The sequence below is a fragment of the Salarias fasciatus genome, chromosome 22 (genome assembly GCF_902148845.1).
Source record: "Salarias fasciatus chromosome 22, fSalaFa1.1, whole genome shotgun sequence".
NCBI classification, from domain to species: domain Eukaryota; kingdom Metazoa; phylum Chordata; class Actinopteri; order Blenniiformes; family Blenniidae; genus Salarias; species Salarias fasciatus.
The window spans coordinates 14,910,307-14,926,079 of record NC_043765.1 but is presented as its reverse complement, the minus strand read 5'-3'; the positions used below and the strand labels follow the sequence as shown (position 1 = coordinate 14,926,079).

Sequence of the window (15,773 nt, the reverse complement as noted above, 5' to 3'; positions counted from 1 at the left end):
AATTATTCAAAAGCTGGATTCAAAATATCCCTTGTCTGTTTTTTATGCAAATTTCTAGCGAACTTAATGTGAATATTTAGCGAGGAGTTTTTTTTTTTTTTTTTTTGTTTTAAATGATTTGTTCCCGATTCCCTGATAATGAACACTAAATCGGGAGTTCCTTTCCAGGTCACGGACTTGCGTGACCTCCCATGGAGGGCGGAGCAGAGCTGAAATGTCGGATGCTTTGTGGCTCAGGGCGAAAGGCTCGCCGGCCCCCGTGTCCTCGTTAGCCCCGCTAGTTTGTTTTGAGCCTCATCTCTTCTGTCTCTCGGTCGTGCAGGAGTCCGCCGCCGTCACGGTGGGAATTTGTGACCCAGAGAAAGTCTGGCACTGTTGTAATTTTGAAAATAATGTGAACATGCACAGGATTGCAGTTTGTTATCCCCTTGTGCCTCTTGGAAAATCAACATGCATTTCTCAGCCCTCATATAAAGAGGTGAAAAAGGGTTCATTTTGATGTTTTGGCTGTATAATTGTCAAAAAATGTGCAATGAGTGAGTGCTTCCGTCTCTTTTTTCCACTCTTACTGTGTGTTTTTGACTGTGCTGGTTAGAAATGTGTGAACTTTGTCTGTCTGCTGTGGAAGCAGAGCTCTGTTTCCCTGCTTAAGGTTCTTCTTCTTCTTCTCCGTGTGTGTCAGGATTAAGGTGAACGACCAGATCGTGGAGGTGGACGGGACGAGCCTGGTGGGCGTGACCCAGAGCTTTGCTGCCTCCGTCCTGAGGAACACGTCTGGAGTCGTCCGGTAAGATTCAAACACAAACTGAAAGCAGAACCATTCAAACGTCATAGTTTGGGCCTTCAAATCTACATTACAGTATACTGATATAATGTGAATGTCTCTCTATAAATGGGACAGAGTGATGCTAGTGACCCACATTAGTATTAAAAGATTGAGATCTCAAAAAAAAAGAAAACATTAAAAACTAATAATACAGACCTGCATTGCAAGATGAGTGAGAATTTTCTATGTATTCATCAAATCACAACAATATACTATCAGAGTGTGTTAAGCCGACAGTGTGTGACACGAAGCAGGGCCTCCGCTCTTCAAATTCCTCTTCAATCGGCGAAATCTCAGCAGAATACCAAGTGGAGTAATCCTGAATCCATTCAGTCCTGCTGTCATTGTGCAAAAGTTGCAAAGCAGCCCCTTTAGCAGCCACTCGGCGAGAAACACAGTATGTGACGAAAGTCTTGTGTATTTGACAGTTGAGCAGTTTTTGGCAAGGGGGGGGGGCTGCTTAGAGCGATGCACACACACACACACATGGCATGGCAGGAAGGGTTTAATTTGGATTGCCAGAGCCGTCCTTGGCACCACTGCAAGACTGGCATCTCGACTTTCAATTGATTCGTGATGTTGGCGTTCCTTTTTCTCCTTCTTGATATGCTTTATTGCTCTGCTTTAATACTTCTGTCCTCGCCAGCTCCTCTCTTCACCCCCCCCCCCCCCCCCCCCCCCCCCCCCCAGTCACTGCTGTGTGTTGGCTGGTTTTCACGCTCGCTGCAACGCTTTGTTTCAGATTGGATTCATTTTTACACAGCAAGGCATTTGTTATATTGTTACTAAATGCTCTGAAGGCATCGCTCCCTTGACAGTGTGGCTGCAGTGGTTATGTGGAAAACGCAGGTGGCTAAACGAGGACGTGCTGGCTGGACAAGTGTTGTTTGCTGAACTAATATTGACAATGGAGGTTTTACACATAGCAGGATGTGGGTATATAGTGTAGGTGAGGCAGCCTGAAAAGAATCCCATCCAGCACCTGTCCCATGCATGGAGCAGCTAAAAATAAATCAATGTGATGGAGAGAATGGCCAGCAAAAAAAAAAAAAAAAACTACCTCTTATGCCTGAGTTACTTGTGACATATAAGAAAAAGACATTTTTCAGCCAAAAGGATGAAAATTACAAAGGTTGTAGTGATAATTGTTGCTCTTCGCTGTTATTCCCCCGACCAATTTTCAGTCGTCCTGCCCTCTGTTCCCTTTCACTTTCAGTCTTCCTCCATCATCTCTCCTTCACTCCAGCCCATCCTCCTCCTCCTCCTCCTCCTCCTCCTCCTCCTCCTCCTCGGTAAATCCTCTCCTCACTCTGTCTGGTCACCAGAGGTTTTATGGCCAACTGTCCTAGATTTTCTATTTTAGCTATATTTAACCCTGACTTCCAGCAGCAAATCGTACAGGTTTTTACTCTGAGTAGCAGACGACTCTGGTAAAAGGCCTTCTGGCATAAATCACATCGGAGGATGTGTAGGAAACATTTATTTTTTGTTGAATTCATGACTTTTGGTTGTGTTGATCGCTGTTGATCTGATTAGCCATGCAACGCAGGGCAGTATTTTTGGCTAGAAATGTACGTGGATTAATTCACACTACTGATATGAATTGTATATAATTGGTCTAAAATAGAAAATCCAACTTTCGCCACTGAGGAGCTTTCATAGAATTAAAGGGGGGAAAAAAAGTCACTGCATTGTTATATTTTTATAGAAGTCAGCAAATCCTATAAAAAAGCCAAATAAAGACCAGCTAATTGATCCTATTAACAGTTATTGTTTATGTTTTTGCAACCAAAGTGAAAGAGAGCTTACTTCTTTGTGCCACAGAGCTCCATTGTTGTCCAAAAAACTATTTAAAAACACACCAGCGACTGTTCACTGCTGCAGTGGCTGAGACGGCTCCTCGATGAATATGACTGCTAGAGCTTATTTTGCGCCAGACACACACACACACACACACACACACATAGCTGTGTGTGGTATGGTTGATTATCCTGTATCGTCCTTGATGTGTCTCTTTTCCCTCGTGTTGTGTGTCAATACAAGTCTGAGATGGTATCTTTGTTCAGATGTGTATAAACTTTGAGCAGTTTTTCAGCTGTCTTGACTCGTACAGCGAGAGAAGTTCGCCATATCGACGATTTCCACCAATAGAGTTGCAGTGGACAGTGTTCTAAAGACCAGTGCTATTGCTCTACTCTCAGTATTGAAGAATGCCAAGAACATCCTGTATAAGACCCGCGTTCCCGACCGGTGCCTTCAGGAAACAAACAAACCACAGCTTTGTTCTTCAATGGAAAAAAAAACAAAGCAGTTGGGTGTGGAAGTAGACTGTCTTTATCTGCATTATAGTGATGATGGCTGTCTGCAGACCGTTCTCGCTGTAAGATGTAAATCCCAATCAAAGATGTCAACATCCCAGAGTAGGTTTTAGCCTGTCTGCCCCTCACTGAGGACCAGACTGTTTCTACACCTTTCAACTCGATTGATTCTCGGAGTTTAGTTCCATTTTGTTGTGGACTTACGTTTTACTGCGTCTTGTAAATTGTGAGATTCAATGATCAGGTTTACTAATCTTTTACAGGATGGTCGGAAGTACCTTGGAGAATAGATATTGTGAGGAGAAAAAAACTTAAGTTTTATTTGAAAAAAAATCTTCAAGCAATCAAATATCTGATGATCAGAAAAAAAAAAATCAATGTTTTAATGGACTGATTTTTTTTTTTTAAATCTCATTGTGACACATGAAGCATTCTTGTAACATTCTTCAGAAAAAGATATATTATTATAGGAGTAAATATAACGGAGCGTCCATCCTCACAGTGTGTGATCAGTCCTGTCTGCTGTGTGTGAACCTGTGTTGACATCCCCAAACGCCTGTCATCCCGATGCTGCCTCACGCGGCGGAGACGTGTCCGGTAGCGTTCGTCCCACCACCCCTCTCGCGGGATCACCCGTATTGACTGTCTTTTTCAGTCAAGGCTAAAAAAGTCTGAGATTTCGTCCCCTCAAGTTCCTGCATTACTGAGTATTAACACCCTGCCTGACGTCTGAGGCAATTAGAGCAAATTGAATAGATTTGCTCTGAAGCTTTCTGCCGCGGCGTCCCGCGCGGCGGTCCCAGGTCAGCAGGAGGCGGCCCAGTCCCTGTGCGTGAGGAGGAAAAGCCTGTTTCCAGGTCACCTCCTCGCCGTCCAAAGCCTTGCTCCAGTAAAGTACTGGGCTTATCCGGGGCCCTCTCCATCTCCCTCCCTTCTTTTTTTTTTTTCTTTTTTTTTTTTTTTTAAACGTTCTCTGCGTCCTGCCCTTCACTTGTTCCTTCACATGTAGATCAAATACGCCTCTCTGCTGGAGCGTAAGGCCTTTTCTACATCGCCTTTAGAAATATATGAAAGAGCTCTGGGGAAATGAATTCACTTGATTAGGCCCTATCTGGAATCCACTCTTGCTCTCCTTTTCCGTCTTCCCGGCTCACTCTAACACACTTACACAGAAACAGTAGCCTGGAAAAGGCTCAGAATACACACAGTTCCTGCTGGGCTTGAGATTTCCTTTGATAAGTCATATTAATCAATCAACATAATTGTCTTGCTGCTTCGGCGCTACAAGACGAATCAATCGTTTCCTATAATTGTTTCTGTGGTTGCTGCCTGGGTTTTACAATTTTCTATCCATCTCATGGTCTTATTGGTTTTTTCGCCTTTGTTTTGGCAAAGTGTTTTCTTTGATTCCAGTTTGTGCATGACCATGCATGATCGATGCTTTTAACTTGAAAATAAGAATATTAAAAATGTGTTTATCCAGATTATAGTCATGGAATAACAGATGAACATGCAAAACTAATAAAAGAAGGCAAAGCTCATCTTTTAAGCATTTGTAGTGGACATCGTCTGCGGTTAGGCCGAGAGTAACTACAGGAGTTAATAGTAGCATTCACAGCACGGCCTGTGGTTTTCTCTGCCCGGCTGATAACGCTCCGCCTGGCCTGAGCCGACTGTCTTTTCACATTATTATGCACGTCCCGTCTCCCGGCCCTGCCCTGATACGTCAGCAAATATTGCTGTCATTGCCGTGTGGCTGTGGGCCTCTGCCGCTCCCGGTCTGCGACCGACCGCTGTGGCTGCTGCTTTTCACTGAAACACACAGGAAATTCACACTGGAATGCAGTTTATGATACTGTGTGTTTTCAGTAGAGAAAATCAGATGAATCAGGATTCAGTGTACCTGCATTTCTTTTTTTATTACTTATTGGCTTTAACAGGCGCATGATTGCTTCAACCTGTGCATGCGCTTCCGGGACTGTTATTCAAATAACACAATGTGCTGTTGCAGGTTTGTTATCGGCCGAGAGCGCCCGGGCCAGCAGAGCGAGGTGGCCACGCTCATCCAGCAGACCCTGGAGCAGGAGAGGCGGCAGAGAGAGCTGCTGGAGCAGCAGTACGCCCAGTACGACGCCGACGACGACGAGGTAACGACCACGCTGTCGCCGCGTGTGCACTTGATAAGATGATGTAGTTTAAATAAAGTCATAACAGGACTTGTTTGTCACACCTCCCGTGCACTGAAGTCAGTCAGTGTTACTGGATGTCATTTAATGCAATTCAGCTCGTTTTTCATGAGGGTTGACTGGAGGTTTTAGCTTATTAACTCCATAAAACTGACTGACAGGATGCTTTGATGCTGCCGCACAAAGCGCTCTCTCTCTCTCTCTCTCTCTCTCTCTCTTTCTCTCTCTCTCGTCGGCACACATGCTAAGAGGATCCCTCGTGAGCTCCGGTCCGAGAAACCATCACTCAGCGTTTCCTTCTGTGGTTCTGCTGCTTACTCACAGCTTGTTAATCCACCAGACACTCGGCTCATGACCCTGCCACTGTGTGTGTGTGTGTGTGTGCGTGTGTGCGTGTGTGCGTGTGTGCGTGTGTGCGTGTGTGCGTTCTCGTATTTCTATCCTTGTTGGGGCCAAATGTCCCCACAAGGATAGCAAAACGTGGAACAACGTGCCTTGTGGGGACCTTTTTCCGGTCCTAAGTAGGAGAAACAGTGTTTTCTTGACCATGTTGTTGTTACTGAAAAAAGTAAAAGTAAAAGTGCAAAAACATTTCTTTAGGGTTAGGCTTTGTTGTGGTGTGGGTTAGGGTTAGGGTAAGGGTCAGGGTTAGGGGCTAGACATGAATGGGAGTCAATGGAAGGTCCCCACAAGGATAGAAATACGAGACTGAGCGTGTGTGTGCGTGTGTGCGTGTGTGCGTGTGTGCGTGTGTGCGTGTGTGTGCGCGTGCGTGCGCGTGTGTCTTCACACAGAGGCAGTCCTGCTCACGTTTATGTTTTACACGCCTCCGGCTCTGCTCCTCTACCATTTTCATCACCGCTGTCTGAAGTCTTTGATTTCCTGGTGAACGGTGAAACGAGAGTCTTCACGCTTAAAGAACCGCTCTCCAAGCTTCGTATGCTGATCTCGGCACTTCGACAATCACGGCTATACACATACACACACGCGCACACACATAACACCTCCAGCTCTTATTGAAACACACACCTCGTGCTGCACAGTTTAAATACTGCCTGTTTTCTGTTGTTTGTCATCATGTAGCGTCTAAATGAAAGCTCTCCCGTCAAATCCACACACACATAAGAGAAGCTGATTGCATTTGAATTGTTAATCCACACATATAGATTGTGAGCAGCTGTAAAAAAAATATGCTTGAAATCCGTGGCTGTGGGGCAATGAAGCAACCATAAATTTCTACATAAGTACTGGTAGGGTAAACACTTACAAAGCCGTTCCATAGATGTGTGGGGCAGTAAAAAGAGCTCATCAATATTAATATCCCCATAAATAATAGAAGGATTGTGGGTAGGTGGGCGGCTCCAGGGGTGGGAGTTATCTTTCAATCTGAGGCCCGTGTGGTTTGACGTGACAGTGGCTCGATATTGGTGATGAGAATCTGATCCCAAGAGGAAGTTATGCATCACACACATCACGCACACACACCGCCGCTCATTAGTGCGCCGTGATCGTGTGTGTTCTAACATGCATGTATCCCCGCTGTCAGTGGTTTAAGTGGAGGAGGATGAAAACATTCGTTACGCAACATGCACGCTCTGCCTTCAGTCTCAGAGTGACAGTTTCATTTGAAGGCGTTTATACTTTGAGCATATATGAGGTGATTTTCAAGCTTTAAGCAGACGTCACTGGGGATACCTGAATGAAAACCTTTTATCTCTCTCCTGATTGTTGTATATTCGCCCATCATATCGCACTGACACTGAACTGTAAAAGACACAACATGATATTCTACTGTCAGTTCCAGAACATACACCCCAAGCTGAAAAGTTTGTTTAGCGTGTACTGAGTAGATTTTGATATATCAACATATATAACCCTTTCTTTTAAAATAATGTCATTTAGTACATTTTGGAGCATTCTCAGTTCGCTGTTCCCAGAGTATCAATGCAGCCATTTGCTTGCTCTCTTTAGCACACAGGAACCAAGCTACTCTCACTTCTGCTCATGAAGTCTCAAATCACTGAACTTGTGACGTAACTGAAACTGAAACCCGAGAGACTTTGTAGTCTTCTTGTCATAGTTACTTGTTGCAATGTACTTTAGTATTGACAGACCACTGTAACGTAGTATCACCAGGCAGTTTAAATTTCAATGCTTTTTTTAAAAAAAATTGTTGTACATATCTAGCTATGTTTTATTTTAATTATCATTATTACTATTTTATTGTTTTCCAGTTGTTTTAATTTTGCCATGAGTTGCTGTGATATCGTCAGTTTCCTCTCAATCCTTAAAAAGCGTTACCTCTCACGACACTCATTTCATTCACTGAGCTGATAACGTCACTCCACATGAAATGAAAACACGAGCAAACACATCACAATGTTGGGAAACTTTTCCTCATTTCATCCAGTCGTTGTCATTGTATCTGTTGTGATTGATTATTAAGGTAATAACAGCGACAGCGCGGCCCTGTGTGTTTGTGTCGAAGCGACTCAGTCGAACAGCGGAGACAAAGTAGAACATCAATCATAAACAGAACCATTTGTTCTCCGCGCGACGCTCGTGTAATTATTCGGCTGTATTGACAGATGTTTTCTGTCCTGGCAGCGTCAACAAAGAGACAAGTGGAAGTACAAACATCCCACGTTCGTGTCTGTGGGACGGCCGGCAGAGACAAAGGCGTGAAGGATTACCGTGTTAATTACACGCAAACATCCATGTTATCAGACGGCTGAGAGGAGTTTAACACAGTCATGTTGGAGAAGAAAAAAGAGAGATAATACTGTACAATTAGACACAATATCTGACCGTCATTCCCAGAACGATGGATGCTGTGTTGGAAAAAAAAAAAAAAAAAAAGAACTGTAAATCAGAGCTAGACAGTTTGATTAATATGCAATTTCAGCGAACTTTACTCACCTTTACATGAAAGTGTTTTATGTCAGTAAAATATTGTCAAAGCTTGTAAAGACACATAATACACCAGGATAAAGCCTGTCGCAGTTGCTCCTGTGCACAATCCCCCAGCAATCACAGCTCTTTTCTTCACCACTCGCACTCAAATTAGACATTTTTAGTGTGGATCATCACATCCTGAGTGCCGGCTGAGTAACAATGGACGTTTTCCCTGAAATTTGTCCATTCTTCCTCCTGATTCCTTATGCATGAGCTCAGGAAACGGTGATCATAACGCAATTCGATGTTTGGCTGCAATCCCATGTGTTCAACTCTTTAACTCCTCCCTCAGCAAATGAGACCCTAATGTGGGATAATGGCACCTTGGTGGCAGGCGCCGCCCGATGTGGAGATGGAGCAGCCGTGCATGTAAACAAATGGAGCCTGAGCACCGGCATCAGGGCGGGGGAGAGGCGGAGGGAGGAAATGAGAGCAGAGGAGTGTGCATGTGTAATGCATGAGTGAGAAATCAAGACAGAAAGACGAGTAACAGAGCGCTGACGTGCGGTTTAGTCCTCGATTCAACAACGAAGATGAGAGGAGGACTACAGAGGAAAAATGAAATGAAAAAATGGTCAAACTTTTGGTAAAACATGCATCTTTTATGCATATTTATGTGGAGATTGTGGAAATTTATACACAGGCCGATCAGACAGGTGATGTGATGTGAAGAGAGAGTGACTGATGCTCTGCTGGTCATCAGCCAAAGAATGAATCAAGAAAGTGGTCTAATGGTGGATGTCAGCACTCATTACTGAACATTTTGAGAATCAAATGAAAGGAGAAAGAGCCGTGGATACCTGCAGCATGACAATGGTTGTCAATTCACTGCAGTTAAAAAACTCAAATAAAAAATAAGAAGTTAATAAATAAGTTGTTTCTGGTGATTTTGATGTTTTTCAGCCCCAGTCGCCACCATCTTGACTTATCTCCACTAAAGGTTGAGACCTCACCAGCTCTGACCTGTCACCTCCTCGTACTTGAGGCTAGATGGTGACTAATGTGGGGAAAAAAAAAAAAACATCAAAAGTGACATTCTGATTTTGTCAAGATAACTTATCCTGTCACCGATTTTTAGAGAAGTTTCTGCTCACCAGGCTGTCAAATCAATTCAATCCAGACAAAGTTTTTGGCAACTAAGTGGGTTTTCTGCAATGTTATGTAACTGGGAGCATTAAAATAGCATTACTTATGTAAAAAGAAAAAAAAATGAAGGAAGGAAGGATAAGTTAAGGAAAATGGCTGAGAATGTGCTGCAAGGTGATGGGGTCTGATGGAGAACACAACTTTGATTCCTACTTGCATAAGAAGTGAATTCCACGACTGACTTTCCGTCTCCTCCTAAAGCAGACCGGGGAATACGCCACCGACGACGAGGAGACGGGAACGACGGTGGCGGGCGGAGACAAGAGCATCGAGGTGTTCGACCTGCCGGAGAACGAGGACATCCTGTCCCCGTCGGAGCTGGACGCCACCAAGCTCTACCAGAAGTTCAGAGAGGTAAACTCACACACTCCTGAGTTTCCCAGAGCGGAGATTACACAACTGCTGGGTAGCCCACCACGTATTCTCAGACGGCTTTGAAGGCTGAACTGCTAACGAGCCCACTCACTCAGCGAGCCGCCGCCGCCGCCGCCGAAAACACTCATCAGATTCAACAAAAGATGGAGCAGCACAATGGAGTCTAGCATCTCTGACTCACTTGGCAGAGTTCTGTCCTTTTGTCAGCATCCGAGATCAGCTTACTCCTTCTAATTCCTAATCTGTGTGATTAGAGGTGCGAGCACAAAAGGAAATCCTCTGCTCATTACACCTCATTGCTCCTGTTTTTTTTGGGGGGGGAATTTCTAGAAAAAAGAGAGAGTTTAATCTCATATTTTAACAAATTACACAAATCCATATTATGATCTTGGCACCTCTTCGCTCAATCCATTTAGAAGAACTGAAGCACATTTGTTCCCGTCGCCAACAGCGAGCCCACCTTAAAGATTACAGTCATAAAACGGAGCATAAATTCTCTCACGGTTTGGTCATTTATGGTTCTTTTGGCTGCCGAGAAGCCGGGGATATTAATTGTGCGCTCCAGCGCCGCTACGCCGTGGCACCGGCAGCATCTCGGCGCGGTTTCACAAAAAGCTGTGTGACACATTTAACAAATGGCTCCGGCTCCGCTGCAGACTCCGCAGTGGATATCGAGTGAGAAGGTAATGTGATTCCTGTTCTCCAGGCGGCCACATTTATTCCTATTTGTCTCATCCGTCTGTGTTTTGACCTCTCTCTATTGTGGAGAGAGACAAGTAACATTTAGCTTCACAGCTCAGATGCCATCGGAGGTGTACAACATGCGGCCCGTGGGCCAAAAACCAGGCCGCAGCGAGGGCCGTTTCAGGCCGAGGAGTGAAACGCAATGAGTAAAAATGATAAAGAAAACTTGAACTTTGAAATTTAAATAAAGGTTGCTGATGTTTTAAATGCATGTAAGTATTTAAGTATTCCTACTTTGTCACTCTGTCTTTGTCGTCTCATCAGGCAGGCTTTTTAGCTTTTACTGCATTCATCTGAAATAAAATATCTGTTTCTGGGCCTCACTTTCTTAAAACTGAATTATTTTTCCTTTACCTCTTATAATGGTGAGCAACAGTGAATGGATGCAAACAGCTGGTGATAGCAGTTGAAATGTAGAAGTTAAGAAAAGAGAGATTAATTGCATCAGTAATGACTAAACAATGATGAAAATGTCCGTCTGACCAAATGGCCACCTGAAAAAAAGGTTGAATATGTCTTAAAAAAGGCATAAAGTATCATTCCTTTAACATTTTACTGATGCTCTTGAGTTTATTGAGTTTCACTGAAATAGAGAATTTGAATCAGTAGTTTCGCTACCATCAAAATCTGTTTTAGACAAATATCAATGCTTCTCCTGAAATAAAGAATTTGAGAAGTTTTTCCACCTCTGAAAGCTGAAACCCAAACTGAGCTCATGTCAGTAGTACTGCAGTCGTAGCATGCTTTACTGATAATGAATTATTTGCAATAATTCTCTCGAAAATTCTAAATTCATTTGGGAAAATTGGAAAACACGATATTCAAAGTGGAAAATATGATGCAAATGGAAATCAGAGTTTTTGGGACTTTGTTTGTTAAATTTGTGCTTTTTTTGTGTGAAGTTTTAATTCTAATTAAATGTAACTTTTATTGTCATGCAATAGTGCCTCTTTATTACTCTTTATTAAAACATAGGGAGGTCATTGGGGGTGTTTTCATGGTATCATTGTTCTGGTCCGGTCCACTGGAGATTAAAGGGGGCTTCATGTGGTCCCTGCAGTAATCACTAATGTCACCTCGTCCACACTGAAGAAGATTCTCTCTCGTTAAATGAGACGCTGTGTGCACGCTCCACAAAGCCTCATTTAACGCCTTTATTATCCTGACATCCGCTGATATTCAGTCGGTCATTTCTTTATCTCTCTTCACCCTCAGCAGGCCAAACTTACACTTAGAGCATGACTGAGCTGTAAACTGACAGAGACCTTTAGAAGATCCCAGGATTTCTGTGCAGGATGTCATGAATATAATGGATGATTGCTGTGGTGGATCATCAGTCTTTTGCCAAAAAACATCCTGTTAGCATTGGACACATGCATCTATAAGAAATAGAATGCAAAATAGGATGTAAGAAATATAATAAAGTGCAATATTTTGTCTGTTTTGTCTCCACTCAGAACATAAATGGAAATACCCCCAATCTTTTGAATTTCTATTTTCATTATCATAATATATAAAGATACTATAGTTTTGATGTTTGTGACTACTATGCTGACATTATCAAGAATAGTACAAAAAGCCTTTGAATATTTTATTTCATGTGGAAATATTACAATAAAAATACCAAAAAATATAATTTTGAGAAAATGAAACTTTACATTGGACTGTAACTTTTAAATGACAGTCGTCTGTTGTAGTATTTCTTATGATAGCTTTAACATCATAGTGTTTGACGGCTTTGTTTTATTGCCAGTAACATTTCTGATTTTTGAACATAAGCCTAGTCATATTTGTAAAAAGAAAAAAATAACATTTTATTATTGAACAGTAACTTTCAAGTGATGCTTCTACCCATTTCTAACTGTTTTAAGTAGTTCTGATTGTACATTTTGCAGATGTGCAAATATTGTAGTGAGTAAAATGGTTGAAAATAAAGATATGTATGCATACATACAGACTTTGTGGGAACTTTTTTTTTTTATGGATTTCTACATAACAGTAAATGGGCTGCAGTTGTATCTCTGTGCTCTCCTCGCCTTTCGTCTGAGAGAGCTTGTCAGAGCTGGAGGACTGGGTCGGCTGCCTCCGTCCATCACGCCGTATCGACGGTGGAGGGAGGCTGTGCGGCCATGCATTTGACGATCTGACCGCCCTCTCTTTTTCTCTATCCTGTACTTTCCCTTTCCTCTCCCAACAGCTCCAGATCAAACACACAGTGACCGAGGCCGAGATCCAGAAGCTCAAAAACAAGGTAAGAGATGAACGCTGTCGGAGAGCGGCGCTGCCTCCGAGCACAAATTGCACAAGTTTTGTCAGGCTGCAGACAATTTGTCAGTGGATGTTAGATTAGTGCTGGAGAGCTGGGGCGCTGGCTCTGGCTGGTGGTTAGTTCTGTAGTGAGGAAAGAGTTAGTAGTGAACCGTTTCTGTGAAAAATGCGTGTCAAGAAAAATGTTTCATTTGCACTCAAAGTTACAAATGTCTGAATTCAGGTTGAAAACAGCCGGTAGTGTTTCTGTTTATTCCGCTAAATGCAACCTGATCGCACAGATTTGTGCGTTTGCCTCACTCTCACGTCTGAAGTGTATAATTTGTGCACTCTAGCGGCCTGATTTGATTAATTCCTAAATTAATGCTTCCAACTCCGTGTGATCAAGTTGAGCGGTGCCAAAAAAGCTGTTTTAAAAGTAATGATAGCTCCACTTTTATATGATGAATAAGAGGTGCAATTTGTGCTCTGAATAGATACTTTGCTCTAAAAAAAAAGACCTTTTCTGCACAATATCGACTACCGGCTCTGTGTTATTACCCCCAAATTGAAGTACTTTATTATTTTGAATTGCTTTGATTTAATAGCTTTTGTGTATTTCATCCCACTATTGCTTTGACTTTCAGGTCAACCTATGTATTCTGGGGAAAAAAAAAAAATACGCCAATTTTACTCTGAAACAGTATATCATTGCCAAATTGAAACGCAATTGGACTGCACTGTTTAGGTTATTGAGTTATTTGGGTCTGCTTTCAGTTGGCTTCAGTGGAGAGGGAAAAGCAGCGCTGGGAGAAGGAGAAGAGCCAGCTGAAAGCCAGCATCGAAGAGAACAAGGAGAGGATGCTGAAGCTGGAGAGCTACTGGATCGAGGCGCAGACGCTCTGCCACACTGTCAACGAGCACCTGAAGGAGGCCCAGGCCCAGTACCAGGCTCTGGAGAAGAAATACAACAAAGCCAAGAAGCTCATCAAGGACTTCCAGCAGAAGTGAGTCCAGAGTCAGGAGCGGTCGCCGCATTAATGTTACATTATTTCTTCAATGGAAAAAAAAAAAAAGAGATTTATATTACACACATTTGCATCTGTGAGCAGCTCCATTTGCTCTCCTCCTCTCAGATTTATCCCATTCTTTTCTAATGCGGCACAGCTCCCCTGTTTTCCTGCGCTCTGATTTCCTCGGTCAGTCCCATCGCAGCCTCTCCCGCTCCGCTCCGACTCTGCCTGCCTCTAATTGGCTCGGCCCCTGCAGGCCAAGTGAAAGCAAACTGATGAAACAAGCTCTCCAAGCTGATCTGTAGCCGAGGGTTGAGGAATCGGTCAGTGGCGTACAACCGAGGGCGAAGCGAAGCCAGCGTCGGGGAAGCGGCTGCGTTTAGCGTTCTCAGGGGTGTAGCCGTGCGTTTCTGCGTGGACGCCGGGGCGAGATGAGACACGGCGATATCCTCCAACAGCCTCCACTCCCTTATCGGCACAGGCGAGCGAGAGGCAGGCATCGTCATCATCATCACTCACACAGACACACACGCGCTCTGTAACTGTATCCCGGCTTCCTGTGCGATCACACACACCTACTCAGCGCGTTAAACTCTCCCCTCCCTCCTGTTCCGTGCAGAGAGGTGGAGTTCATCCAGAAGGAGGATGCAGAGAGGAGGCGGCTGGAGGAGGCGGAGAAAGCTCACCTGGCTGAGATCCAGGGACTGCAAGTCAGGGTAAAGCATCTCTCTTTAATCCCTTTCCCGTCCGTCTCTCATCCCGAGTCTGCTGCAGACATTATCTGCTCCTACTGCGCCTGCAGCTTTCTTCATATCGGCTTAATATTTTTAGCTAAGAATACATTTTCATTGGAGTCATGTGAAGATATGAAGAAACTACATACATATTCTAAAAATGTGGAATATCACATGTGAACTGTATAAATTTCCAGCTTTTTTTTTTTTTTTACATTAATTCCCAAATATAAGAAAAATAAACTTTGGAAACATTCTGAGATGCTGTATTTTTGATTTTCATGATTTACTAACAAGACAACTAAAAAATGCTTGAAATATTTTCATTTTCTGTGATTAATCTAAAATTTGGTTTCATTGTGAAAAACCCCACCTCTTTCCTTCTCTTGGATTTCTGTGGCTGTTATCAGTGTGTTTCAGGAAACCAGTGAACACGATGACCAATGCTTTTTCTACCATTTTCCCCTCTTTGTATTGTAACAGTGTCGCCGGACCTGTGATCTCGTCTGTTTTCGAACTCACACTGACTTTCTCCCTGAAGCCTGACAGCTGCTAAGTTGCCTCGCCGCGACATTTGATTTCCAGTTGGACGACCTTTGTCGCATGTCTCCATCGGCTCCGATAAAAAGACAAACTGTCAGAAAGATAACGATGGTGCTGATGTTTTGTGCTTGGATCTCGGCCATTTCTTTACAGCTGAATTGACACTCGGCCGGACTGTCCTTCACGTTCAACACTCTTTCCTCTGCTTCCCTACAATACTTAAAAACTTAACTGATGGCTTCAATTAGTTTTAAATGCAGTAAAAACTCATTTCCTCATAGCATAATTTCATTTCCGTGCCGAGAAGTGGCTCTTCTGACAGGTGGGTGCTTTCAGCTGTTTAACGTGGATCGGTTTCTCTTTTCCGCAGATTGCGACGCTGGAGTCGGAGCTGATGCAGCTGATGAAGCAGAACGGCATCCAGGTCAACAACAACAACAACAGCAGCAACAGTTCGGAGCGGTTCGGCGCTCAGCAGCAGAGTCCCAGCAGGGCGACCGCACAGTGCAGAGGTCAGTGGACGCTGGGATCATTTTCATAACGTTCGCATAACTTTTTCTATTGAGATAATAAAAGAAAAAACTCAGTTGTTAGAACAGGTTCCAAGGGTCTGCTGTCTTTATGGAGGCTCGACAGTCGCGACTTGTCGCCGTTAAACTTGTGTTAGAGTCTCGGAGGTGCTGGAG

At 43.5% G+C, this 15,773-nt stretch overlaps 1 protein-coding gene across 2 annotated transcripts in view; it reads left to right on the top strand.

The window, feature by feature from the left end:
- The window catches only part of ppp1r9a (protein phosphatase 1, regulatory subunit 9A), a 42,259-nt gene that overhangs the window by 18,441 nt on the left and 8,045 nt on the right, over nucleotides 1-15,773 (top strand). For both annotated transcript variants that reach the window (XM_030082264.1, XM_030082263.1), the window contains exons 5-11: nucleotides 683-787; nucleotides 5,156-5,291; nucleotides 9,633-9,785; nucleotides 12,748-12,801; nucleotides 13,575-13,804; nucleotides 14,430-14,526; nucleotides 15,458-15,599. In XM_030082264.1, the coding sequence (XP_029938124.1) occupies nucleotides 683-787; nucleotides 5,156-5,291; nucleotides 9,633-9,785; nucleotides 12,748-12,801; nucleotides 13,575-13,804; nucleotides 14,430-14,526; nucleotides 15,458-15,599 (917 nt within the window). The remainder of the gene's footprint in view (nucleotides 1-682; nucleotides 788-5,155; nucleotides 5,292-9,632; nucleotides 9,786-12,747; nucleotides 12,802-13,574; nucleotides 13,805-14,429; nucleotides 14,527-15,457; nucleotides 15,600-15,773) is intronic.